Source organism: Bombina bombina, chromosome 7 (genome assembly GCF_027579735.1).
Source record: "Bombina bombina isolate aBomBom1 chromosome 7, aBomBom1.pri, whole genome shotgun sequence".
In the NCBI taxonomy this organism is placed as follows: domain Eukaryota; kingdom Metazoa; phylum Chordata; class Amphibia; order Anura; family Bombinatoridae; genus Bombina; species Bombina bombina.
In genome coordinates, this window is record NC_069505.1 from 25,910,834 (window position 1) to 25,924,903 (window position 14,070).

A 14,070-nucleotide genomic window follows, 5' to 3' on the forward strand; every position below is an offset into this window, starting at 1 on the left:
GTATTGTATTTTACACAAAATTGTCTGGAGTTAAATATCCCTTTGTAACACTGGTGGTGTTTACATCTTTACAGTAGTGACTATAAATCTAATGATACAGCCCTCATCCTCAATGACGTTTTGTACCATAGCAGCTGATCTACTGGATTAATAAAAAAATCTTACAAAAACATTTCACATTTCAGATAGGGCATGTAATTTTAAACAACTTTCCTATTTACTTTTATCATCACATTTGCTTTGTTCTCTTTGTATTCTTTGTTAAAAGCTAAACATAGGTAGGCTCATATACTAATTTCTAAACCCATGAAGGCCGCCTCTTATCTCAGGGCATTTTGACAGTTTTTCACAGCTAAAGGGCGCGAGTCCATGTGTGCTATATAAAAAACATTGTGCTCACGCTCGTGGAGTTGGCTAGGAGTCAGCACTTATTGGCTAAAATGCAAGTCTGTCAAAAGAACTGAGATAAGGGAGCAGTTTGCAGAGGCTTAGATAGAGTCAGTAAATATTTCTGGGTAGTCAGCACTGGTGTAGCCTAAAAGTGATTGTAACCTTAAATCAATTACTGCCCAGTGTATCAAATTAAACTTTAAAACAGGGGCACTTTAATTCATTAAGATTTTGAAAGAAGCTTCATTTTTAAAATATTTACCATTGAGTGATAGCAAACATTGCGCTGTTCCTCCACCCATATCTCAGACTGTATTTAGCAGATTGATGATGAATCCGGCTTCCTCCAAGCGTTGCGTTCCCCACGAGCTGGACGCCAGATGTTATATACTAGGCAGTATTTGATTAAAGGTTACAATCACTTTAATATTACAATAAATTAATTGCTTGAGTGTCAATTGAAGGGAATATTTAAAGGGGTCTTCATCCAGCACTAGCAACATAATGTGTCTCATCAACTCTACAAGGTCTCGTGGTTGGGATGTCAGGGGTTGTGGATCTGTCTGTGGCCGGGTTTGGATAGGTGTTAAAGGGAGTGAGTGTGGTCAGTTTACAAGAAGGCGTCACACCACTCTTTTAGGCAGCCATAACAATCCCCCGCCTGCTTGGCATCGGCAGAACAGGTGTCCTTCAGCCACTTCTTAAACGGGTCCTCTTTTTTCTTCATCAAAAGGAACTGACCGAGGACAACGTAAGCCTGGGGAGAGAAAGAGGTAATATACTTATATACAACACAAGGAACTGACCAAGGACAACATAGGCCTGGGGAGGGAGAGAGAGGGGTAATATACTTATATGCAACACAAGGAACTGACCAAGGACAACATAGGCCTCGGGAGGGAGAGAGAGGGGTAATATACTTGTATACAACACAAGGAACTGACCGAGGACAACATAGGCCTGGGGAGGGAGAGAGAGGGGTAATATACTTGTATACAACACAAGGAACTGACTGAGGACAACATAGGCCTCGGGAGGGAGAGAGAGGGGTAATATACTTGTATACAACACAAGGAACTGACCGAGGACAACATAGGCCTGGGGAGGGAGAGAGAGAGAGGGGTAATATACTTGTATACAACACAAGGAACTGACCGAGGACAACATAAGCCTGGGGAGGGAGAGAGAGGGGTAATATACTTGTATACAACACAAGGAACTGACCGAGGACAACATAGGCCTGGGGAGGGAGAGAGAGGGGTAATATACTTGTATGCAACACAAGGAACTGACCAAGGACAACATAGGCCTCGGGAGGGAGAGAGAGGGGTAATATACTTGTATACAACACAAGGAACTGACCGAGGACAACATAGGCCTGGGGAGGGAGAGAGAGGGGTAATATACTTGTATACAACACAAGGAACTGACCAAGGACAACATAGGCCTGGGGAGGGAGAGAGAGAGGTAATATACTTGTATACAACACAAGGAACTGACTGAGGACAACATAGGCCTCGGGAGGGAGAGAGAGGGGTAATATACTTATATGCAACACAAGGAACTGACCAAGGACAACATAGGCCTCGGGAGGGAGAGAGAGGGGTAATATACTTGTATACAACACAAGGAACTGACCGAGGACAACATAGGCCTGGGGAGGGAGAGAGAGGGGTAATATACTTGTATACAACACAAGGAACTGACTGAGGACAACATAGGCCTCGGGAGGGAGAGAGAGGGGTAATATACTTGTATACAACACAAGGAACTGACCGAGGACAACATAGGCCTGGGGAGGGAGAGAGAGAGGTAATATACTTGTATACAACATAAGGAACTGACCGAGGACAACATAAGCCTGGGGAGGGAGAGAGAGGGGTAATATACTTGTATACAACACAAGGAACTGACTGAGGACAACATAAGCCTGGGGAGGGAGAGAGAGAGAGGGGTAATATACTTGTATACAACACAAGGAACTGACCGAGGACAACATAAGCCTGGGGAGGGAGAGAGAGGGGTAATATACTTGTATACAACACAAGGAACTGACCGAGGACAACATAGGCCTGGGGAGGGAGAGAGAGGGGTAATATACTTGTATGCAACACAAGGAACTGACCAAGGACAACATAGGCCTCAGGAGGGAGAGAGAGGGGTAATATACTTGTATACAACACAAGGAACTGACCGAGGACAACATAGGCCTGGGGAGGGAGAGAGAGGGGTAATATACTTGTATACAACACAAGGAACTGACCAAGGACAACATAGGCCTGGGGAGGGAGAGAGAGAGGTAATATACTTGTATACAACACAAGGAACTGACTGAGGACAACATAAGCCTTGGGAGGGAGAGAGAGGGGTAATATACTTGTATACAACACAAGGAACTGACCGAGGACAACATAGGCCTGGGGAGGGAGAGAGAGGGGTAATATACTTGTATACAACACAAGGAACTGACCGAGGACAACATAGGCCTGGGGAGGGAGAGAGAGGGGTAATATACTTGTATACAACACAAGGAACTGACCGAGGACAACATAGGCCTGGGGAGGGAGAGAGAGGGGTAATATACTTATATGCAACACAAGGAACTGACCAAGGACAACATAGGCCTCGGGAGGGAGAGAGAGGGGTAATATACTTGTACACAACATAAGGAACTGACCGAGGACAACATAAGCCTGGGGAGGGAGAGAGAGGGGTAATATACTTGTATACAACACAAGGAACTGACCGAGGACAACGTAAGCCTGGGGAGGGAGAGAGAGGGGTAATATACTTGTATACAACACAAGGAACTGACCGAGGACAACATAGGCCTGGGGAGGGAGAGAGAGAGAGGGGTAATATACTTGTATACAACACAAGGAACTGACCGAGGACAACATAGGCCTGGGGAGGGAGAGAGAGGGGTAATATACTTGTATACAACACAAGAAACTGACTGAGGACAACATAGGCCTGGGGAGGGAGGGAGGGAGGGAGAGAGAGGGGTAATATACTTGTATACAACACAAGGAACTGACCGAGGACAACATAGGCCTGGGGAGGGAGAGAGAGAGGTAATATACTTGTATACAACACAAGGAACTGACCGAGGACAACATAGGCCTCGGGAGGGAGAGAGAGGGGTAATATACTTGTATACAACACAAGGAACTGGCTGAGGACAACATAGGCCTGGGGAGGGAGAGAGAGGGGTAATATACTTGTATACAACACAAGGAACTGACCGAGGACAACATAGGCCTGGGGAGGGAGAGAGAGGGGTAATATACTTGTATACAACACAAGGAACTGACCGAGGACAACATAGGCCTGGGGAGGGAGAGAGAGGGGTAATATACTTATATGCAACACAAGGAACTGACCAAGGACAACATAGGCCTCGGGAGGGAGAGAGAGGGGTAATATACTTGTATACAACACAAGGAACTGACCGAGGACAACATAGGCCTGGGGAGGGAGAGAGAGGGGTAATATACTTGTATACAACACAAGGAACTGACCGAGGACAACGTAAGCCTGGGGAGGGAGAGAGAGAGGTAATATACTTGTATACAACACAAGGAACTGACTCGAGGACAACATATGCCTGGGGAGGGAGGAGAGAGAGAGGGGTAATATACTTGTATACAACACAAGGAACTGACCGAGGACAACATAGGCCTGGGGGAGGGAGAGAGAGGGGTAATATACTTGTATACAACACAAGAAACTGACTGAGGACAACATAGGCCTGGGGAGGGAGAGAGAGGGGTAATATACATGTATACAACACAAGGAACTGACCGAGGACAACATAGGCCTGGGGAGGGAGAGAGAGAGGTAATATACTTGTATACAACACAAGGAACTGACCCGAGGACAACATAGGCCCTCGGGAGGGAGAGAGAGGGGTAATATACTTGTATACAACACAAGGAACTGGCTGAGGACAACATAGGCCTGGGGAGGGAGAGAGAGAGAGGGGTAATATACTTTATACAACAAAAGGAACTGACTGAGGACAACATAGGCCTGGGGAGGGAGAGAGAGAGGTAATATACTTGTATACAACACAAGGAACTGCCGAGGACAACATAGGCCTGGGGAGGGAGGAGAGAGGGGTAATATACTTGTATACAACACAAGGAACTGACCCGAGGACAACATAGGCCTCGGGAGGGAGAGAGAGGGGTAATATACTTGTATACAACACAAGGAACTGACTCCAGGACAACATAGGCCTGGGGAGGGAGAGAGAGGGGTAATATACTTGTATACAACACAAGGAACTGACTGAGGACAACATAGGCCTGGGGAGGGAGAGAGAGGGGTAATATACTTGTATACAACACAAGGAACTGACCGAGGACAACATAGGCCTGGGGAGGGAGAGAGAGGGGTAATATACTTGTATACAACAAAAGGAACTGACCAAGGACAACATAGGCCTCGGGAGGGAGAGAGAGGGGTAATATACTTGTATACAACACAAGGAACTGACTGAGGACAACATAGGCCTGGGGAGGGAGAGAGAGGGGTAATATACTTGTATACAACACAAGGAACTGACCGAGGACAACATAGGCCTGGGGAGGGAGAGAGAGGGGTAATATACTTGTATACAACACAAGGAACTGACCAAGGACAACATAGGCCTGGGGAGGGAGAGAGAGGGTTAATATACTTGTATACAACACAAGGAACTGACCGAGGACAACATAGGCCTGGGGAGGGAGAGAGAGAGAGGGGTAATATACTTGTATACAACACAAGGAACTGACCGAGGACAACATAAGCCTGGGGAGGGAGAGAGAGGGGTAATATACTTGTATACAACACAAGGAACTGACCGAGGACAACACAAGCCTGGGGAGGGAGAGAGAGAGAGGGGTAATATACTTGTATACAACACAAGGAACTGACCGAGGACAACATAAGCCTGGGGAGGGAGAGAGAGGGGTAATATACTTGTATACAACACAAGGAACTGACCGAGGACAACATAGGCCTGGGGAGGGAGCGAGATGGGTAATATACTTGTATACACACAAGGAACTGACCGAGGACAACACCAGCCTGGGGAGGGAGAGAGAGGGGTAATATACTTGTATACAACAACCCAAGGAACTGACCTGAGGACAACTCATAGGCCTGGGGAGGGAGAGGAGAGAGGGGTAATATACTGTATACAACACAAAGGAACTGCTGAGGACCAACATAAGGCCTGGGGACGAGAGAGACAGAGAGAGGGGTAAATATACTTGTATACAACCACAAGGAACTGACCTGCGGACAACATAGAGCCTGCGGTGAGGGAGAGAAGGGGTATATATACTTGTATACAACACAAGAACTGACTGAGGACAACATAGGCCTGAGGGAGGGAGAGAGAGAGCGGGTAATATACTTGTATGCAACACAAGAACTGACAAGGACAACATAGGCCTCGGGAGGGACGAGATAGGGTAATATACTTGTATACAACACAAGGAACTGACCGAGGACAACATAAGCCTGGGGAGGGAGAGAGAGGGGTAATATACTTGTATACAACACAAGGAACTGACCGAGGACAACATAAGCCTGGGGAGGGAGAGAGAGGGGTAATATACTTGTATACAACACAAGGAACTGACCGAGGACAACATAGGCCTGGGGAGGGAGAGAGAGGGGTAATATACTTGTATACAACACAAGGAACTGACCGAGGACAACATAAGCCTGGGGAGGGAGAGAGAGGGGTAATATACTTGTATACAACACAAGGAACTGACCGAGGACAACATAGGCCTGGGGAGGGAGAGAGAGAGAGGGGTAATATACTTGTATACAACACAAGGAACTGACCGAGGACAACATAAGCCTGGGGAGGGAGAGAGAGGGGTAATATACTTGTATACAACACAAGGAACTGACTGAGGACAACGTAAGCCTGGGGAGGGAGAGAGAGGGGTAATATACTTGTATACAACACAAGGAACTGACTGAGGACAACATAGGCCTGGGGAGGGAGAGAGAGGGGTAATATACTTGTATACAACACAAGGAACTGACCGAGGACAACATGAGCCTGGGGAGGGAGAGAGAGGGGTAATATACTTGTATACAACACAAGGAACTGACTGAGGACAACATAGGCCTGGGGAGGGAGAGAGAGAGGGGTAATATACTTGTATACAACACAAGGAACTGACCGAGGACAACATAGGCCGGGGAGGGAGAGAGAGGGGTAATATACTTGTATACAACACAAGGAACTGACCTGAGGACAACATAGGCTGGGGAGGGAGAGAGGAGGGGTAATATACTTGTATACAACACAAGGAACTGACCTGAGGACAACATAGGCCTGGGGAGGGAGAGAAGAGGGGTAATATACTTGTATACAACACAAGGAACTGACGAGGACAACATAGGCCTGGAGGGAGGGAGAGAGAGGGGTAATATATTGTATACAACACAACGGAACTGACCTGAGGACAACATAGGCCTGGGGAGGGAGAGAGAGGGGTAATATACTTGTATACAAACACAAGGAACTGACGAGGACAACATAGGCCTGGGAGGAGGAGAGAGAGGGGTAATATACCTTGTATACAAACACACGGAACTGACTGAGGACAACTAGGCCTGGGGAGGGAGAGAGAGGGGTTAATATACTTGTATACAACACACAGGGATACTGACCGAGGGCAAACATAGGCCAGGGGATGGGAGTGAGAGGGGTAATATACTTGTATACCAACACAATGAAACTGAGCGAGGGACACACCCAGGCCTGGGAGGGAGGGAGAGAAGGGTGTAATATACTTGTATACAACACAAGGAAGACTGACCAGCAGGACGCAACATAACGACTGGGGAGGGAGAGAGAGGGGTAATATACTTGTATACAACACACGGAACTGACCGAGGACAACATAGGCCCTGGGGAGGTGAGAGAGAGAGGGTAATCATACTCTTGATATACAAACAAGGAACTGATCCTGAGGGACCAACATAGGCCTGGGAGGGATCGGGAGAGGGGTAATATACTTGTATACAACACAAGGAACTGACCGAGGACAACATAGGCCTGGGGAGGGAGAGAGAGGTAATATACTTGTATACAACACAAGGAACTGACCGAGGACAACATAAGCCTGGGGAGGGAGAGAGAGGGGTAATATACTTGTATACAACACAAGGAACTGACCGAGGACAACATAGGCCTGGGGAGGGAGGGAGAGGGGTAATATACTTGTATACAACACAAGGAACTGACCGAGGACAACATAAGCCTGGGGAGGGAGAGAGAGGGGTAATATACTTGTATACAACACAAGGAACTGACCGAGGACAACATAGGCCTGGGGAGGGAGAGAGAGGAGTAATATACTTGTATACAACACAAGGAACTGACCGAGGACAACATAGGCCTGGGGAGGGAGGGAGAGGGGTAATATACTTGTATACAACACAAGGAACTGACTGAGGACAACATAGGCCTGGGGAGGGAGAGAGAGGGGTAATATACTTGTATACAACACAAGGAACTGACTGAGGACAACATAGGCCTGGGGAGGGAGAGAGAGGGGTAATATACTTGTATACAACACAAGGAACTGACCGAGGACAACATAAGCCTGGGGAGGGAGAGAGAGAGAGGGGTAATATACTTGTATACAACACAAGGAACTGACTGAGGACAACATAGGCCTGGGGAGGGAGAGTAAGGGGTAATATACTTGTATACAACACAAGGAACTGACTGAGGACAACATAGGCCTGGGGAGGGAGAGAGAGGGGTAATATACTTGTATGCAACACAAGGAACTGACCAAGGACAACATAGGCCTCGGGAGGGAGAGAGAGGGGTAATATACTTGTATACAACACAAGGAACTGACCGAGGACAACATAGGCCTGGGGAGGGAGAGAGAGGGGTAATATACTTGTATACAACACAAGGAACTGACCAAGGACAACATAGGCCTGGGGAGGGAGAGAGAGAGGTAATATACTTGTATACAACACAAGGAACTGACTGAGGACAACATAGGCCTGGGGAGGGAGGGAGAGGGGTAATATACTTGTATACAACACAAGGAACTGACTGAGGACAACATAAGCCTCGGGAGGGAGATATAGGGGTAATATACTTATATGCAACACAAGGAACTGACCAAGGACAACATAGGCCTCGGGAGGGAGAGAGAGGGGTAATATACTTGTATACAACACAAGGATCTGAACGAGGACAACATAGTATACAACACAAGGAACTGACCGAGGACAACATAAGCCTGGGGAGGGAGAGAGAGGGGTAATATACTTGTATACAACACAAGGAACTGACCGAGGACAACACAAGCCTGGGGAGGGAGAGAGAGAGAGGGGTAATATACTTGTATACAACACAAGGAAATGACCGAGGACAACATAAGCCTGGGGAGGGAGAGAGAGGGGTAATATACTTGTATACAACACAAGGAACTGACCGAGGACAACATAGGCCTGGGGAGGGAGAGAGAGGGGTAATATACTTGTATACAACACAAGGAACTGACTGAGGACAACATAGACCTGGGGAGGGAGAGAGAGAGGGGTCCTTACTTGTATACAACACAAGGAACTGACCGAGGACAACATAGGCCTGGGGAGGGAGACGAGAGAGGGTAATATACTTGTATACAACAAAAGGAACTGACTGCGGACAACATAAGTCCTGGGGAGGGAGAGAGAGGGGTAATATACTTGTATACAACACAAGGAACTGACCGAGGACAACATGAGCCTGGGGAGGGAGAGAGAGGGGTAATATACTTGTATACAACACAAGGAACTGACTGAGGACAACATAGGCCTGGGGAGGGAGAGAGAGAGGGGTAATATACTTGTATACAACACAAGGAACTGACCGAGGACAACATAGGGCTGGTGAGGGAGAGAGAGGGGTAATATACTTGTATACAACACAAGGAACTGACCGAGGACAACATAAGCCTGGGGAGGGAGAGAGAGGGGTAATATACTTGTATACAACACAAGGAACTGACCGAGGACAACATAAGCCTGGGGAGGGAGAGAGAGGGGTAATATACTTGTATACAACACAAGGAACTGACCGAGGACAACATAAACCTGGGGAGGGAGAGAGAGGGGTAATATACTTGTATACAACACAAGGAACTGACCGAGGACAACATAGGCCTGGGGAGGGAGAGAGAGGGGTAATATACTTGTATACAACACAAGGAACTGACCGAGGACAACATAGGCCTGGGGATGGAGAGAGAGGGGTAATATACTTGTATACAACACAAGGAACTGACTGAGGACAACATAGGCCTGGGGAGGGAGAGAGAGGGGTAATATACTTGTATACAACACAAGGAACTGACCGAGGACAACATAAGCCTGGGGAGGGAGAGAGAGGGGTAATATACTTGTATACAACACAAGGAACTGACCGAGGACAACATAGGCCTGGGGAGGGTGAGAGAGGGGTAAAATACTTGTATACAACACAAGGAACTGACTGAGGACAACATAGGCCTGGGGAGGGTGAGAGAGGGGTAATATACTTGTATACAACACAAGGAACTGAATGAGGACAACATAGGCCTGGGGAGGGAGAGAGAGGGGTAATATACTTGTATACAACACAAGGAACTGACCGAGGACAACATAGGCCTGGGGAGGGAGAGAGAGGGGTAATATACTTGTATACAACACAAGGAACTGACCGAGGACAACACAAGCCTGGGGAGGGAGAGAGAGGGGTAATATACTTGTATACAACACAAGGAACTGACCAAGGACAACATAAGCCTGGGGAGGGAGAGAGAGGGGTAATATACTTGTATACAACACAAGGAACGGACAGAGGACAACATAGGCCTGGGGAGGGAGAGAGAGGGGTAATATACTTGTATACAACACAAGGAACTGACCGAGGACAACATAGGCCTGGGGATGGAGAGAGAGGGGTAATATACTTGTATACAACACAAGGAACTGACTGAGGACAACATAGGCCTGGGGGAGGGAGAGTAGGAGAGGGGGTAATATACTTGTATACAACACCAAGGAAACTGACCCGAAGGAACAACATAAGCCTGGGGAGGGAGAGAGAGGGGTAATATACTTGTATACAGACACAAGGAACTGACCGAGGACAACATAGTGCCTGGGGAGGGAGGAGAGAGGGGTAATATACATGGTATACAACACAAGGAACTGACCGAGGACAACATAGGCCTGGGGATGGAGAGAGAGGGTAATATACTTGTATACAACACAAGGAACTGACTGAGTGGACAACATAACCCTGGGGAGGGAGAGAGAGAGGGGTAATATACTTGTATACAACACAAGAACTGACTGAGGGGACAACGTAAGCCTGGGGAGGGAGAGAGAGGGGTAATATACTTGTATACAACACAAGGAACTGGACCGAGGACAACATAGGCCTGGGGGAGGGAGAGAGAGGTGGTAATATACTTGTATACAACACAAGGAACTGACCGAGGACAACATAGGCCTGGGGAGGGGAGGGAGAGAGAGGGGTAATATACTTGTATACAAAACAAGGAACTGACCGAGGACAACATAGGCCTGGGGAGGGTGAGAGAGGGGTAAATACTTGTATACAACACAAGGAACTGACCAGAGGACAACATAGGCCTGGGGAGGGTGAGAGAGGGGTAAATATACTTGTATTCCAACACAAGGAACTGACTGAGGACAACATAGGCCTGGGGAGGGAGAGAGAGGGGTAATATACTTGTATACAACACAAGCGAACTGGACCAAGGACAACATAAGACCTGGGAGGGAGAGAGAGGGTAATATACTTGTATACAACACAAGGAACTGACCGAGGACAACATAGGCCTGGGGAGGGAGAGAGAGGGGTCAATATACTTGTATACAACACAAGGAACTGACCGAGGACAACATAGGCCTGGGGAGGGAGAGAGAGGGGTAATATACTTGTATACAACACAAGGAACTGACCGAGGACAACATAGGCCTGGGGAGGGTGAGAGAGGGGTAAAATACTTGTATACAACACAAGGAACTGACCGAGGACAACATAGGCCTGGGGAGGGTGAGAGAGGGGTAATATACTTGTATCCAACACAAGGAACTGACTGAGGACAACATAGGCCTGGGGAGGGAGAGAGAGGGGGTAATATTACTTGTATACAAACACAAGGAACTGACTGAGGACAACATAGGCCTGAGGAGGGAGAGAGAGGGGTAATATACTTGTATACAACACAAGGAACTGACTGAGGACAACGTAGGCCTGGGGAGGGAGAGAGAGGGGTAATATACTTGTATACAACACAAGGAACTGACCGAGGACAACATAGGCCTGGGAGGGAGAGAGAGGGGTAATATACTTGTATACAACACAAGGAACTGACCGAGGACAACACAAGCCTGGGAGGGAGAGAGAGGGGTAATATACTTGTATACAACACAAGGAACAGACCAGGACCAACATAAGCCTGGGGAGGGAGAGAGAGGGGTAAATATACTTGTATACAACACAAGGAACGGACCGAGGACAACAACATAGGCCTGGGGAGGGGAGAGAGTGGGTAATATACTTGTATACAACACAAGGAACTGACCGAGGACAACATAGGGCCTGGGGATCGAGAGAAGAGGGTAATATACTTGTATACAACACAAGGAACTGACTGAGGACAACATAGGCCTGGGGAGGGAGAGAGAGGGGTAATATACTTGTATACAACACAAGGAACTGACCAAGGACAACATAAGCCTGGGGAGGAGATAGAGAGGGTAATATACTTGTATACAACACAAGGAACTGACCGAGGACAACATAGGCCTGGGGAGGGTGAGAAGGGGTAATATACATGTATACAACACAAGAACTGACCGAGGGACAACATAGGCCTGGGTAGGAGAGAGAGGGTAATATACTTGTATACAACACAAGGAACTGACTGAGGACAACATAGGGCCTGGGGAGGGAGAGAGAGGGGTAATATACTTGTATACAACACAAGAACTGACTGATGACAACGTAAGGCCTGGGGAGGGAGAGAGAGGGGGTAATATACTTGTATACAACACAAGGAACTGACCGAGGACAACATAGGGCCTGGGGAGGGAGAGAGAGGGGTAATATACTTGTATACAACACAAGGAACTGACAGAGGACAACATAGGCCTGGGGAGGGTGAGAGGAGGGTAAATATACTTGTATACAACACAAGGAACTGACCGAGGACAACATAGGCCTGGGGAGGGTGAGAGAGGGGGTAATATACTTGTATCCAACACAAGGAACTGACTGAGGACAACATAGGCCTGGGGAGGGAGAAGAGAGGGGTAATATACTTGTATACAACACAGGAAACTGACCAAGGACAACATAAACCTGGGGAGGGAGAGAGAGGGGTAATATACTTGTATACAACACAAGGAACTGACCGAGGACAACATAGGCCTGGGAGGGAGAGAGAGGGGTAATATACTTGTATACAACACAAGGAACTGACCGAGGACAACATAGGCCTGGGGATGGAGAGAGAGGGGTAATATACTTGTATACAACACTAGGAACTGACTGAGGACAACATAAGGCCTGGGGAGGGAGAGAGAGGGGTAATATACTTGTATACAACACAAGGAACTGACCGAGGACAACATAAGCCTGGGGAGGGAGAGAGAGGGGTAATATTACTTGTATACAACACAAGGAACTGACCGAGGACAACATAGGCTGGGGAGGGTGAGAGAGGGGTAAAATACTTGTATACAACACAAGGAACTGACTGAGGACAACATAGGCCTGGGGGAGGGTGAGAGAGGGGTAAATTACTTGTATACAACACAAGGAACTGAAATGAGGACAACATATGTCCTGGGAGGGGAGAGAGAGGGTAATATACTTGTATACAGACAGCATAGGAACTGACCCGAGGACAACATAGGCCTCTGGGGAGGAGTATGATAGAGGGGTAATATAACTTGTTATACAACACAAGGAACTGACCGTAGGACAACACAAGCCTGGGGAGGGAGGAGTAGATGGTTAATATACTTGTATACAACACAAGGAACTGACCAAGGACAACATATAACCTGGGTAGGGAGAGAGAGGGGTAAATACTTGTATACAACACAAGGAACTGACTGAGGACAACATAGGCCTGGGGAGGGAGAGAGAGGGGTAATATACTTGTATACAACACAAGGAACTGACCAAGGACAACATAAGCCTGGGGAGGGAGAGAGAGGGGTAATATACTTGTATACAACACAAGGAACTGACCGAGGACAACATAGGCCTGGGGAGGGAGAGAGAGGGGGGGTAATATACTTGTATACAACACAAGGGAACCTGACCCGAGGACAACATAGGCCTGGGGATGGAGAGAGAGGGGTAATATACTTGTATACAACACAAGGAACTGACTGAGGACAACATAGGCCTGGGGAGGGAGAGAGATGGGTAATATACTGTATACAACACAAGGAACTGACCGAGGGACAAACATAGGCCTGGGGAGGGTGAGAGAGGGGTAAAATACTTGTATACAACACAAGGAACTGACCAAGGACAACATAGGCCTGGGGAGGGTGAGAGAGGGGTAATATACTTGTATCCAACACAAGGAACTGACTGAGGACAACATAGGCCTGGGGAGG

The 14,070-nt window shown here is 47.5% G+C and overlaps 1 protein-coding gene across 1 annotated transcript in view; it reads right to left on the reverse strand.

Moving 5' to 3' along the window:
- Positions 1-931: 931 nt before the first annotated feature.
- The window catches only part of LOC128635725 (barrier-to-autointegration factor B-like), a 39,638-nt gene continuing 26,499 nt past the window's right edge, over positions 932-14,070 (reverse strand). Inside the window, exon 2 of the mRNA XM_053688845.1 lies at positions 932-1,147. Coding sequence (XP_053544820.1) covers positions 1,001-1,147 — 147 coding nt within the window. The 3' untranslated portion in view covers positions 932-1,000. The remainder of the gene's footprint in view (positions 1,148-14,070) is intronic.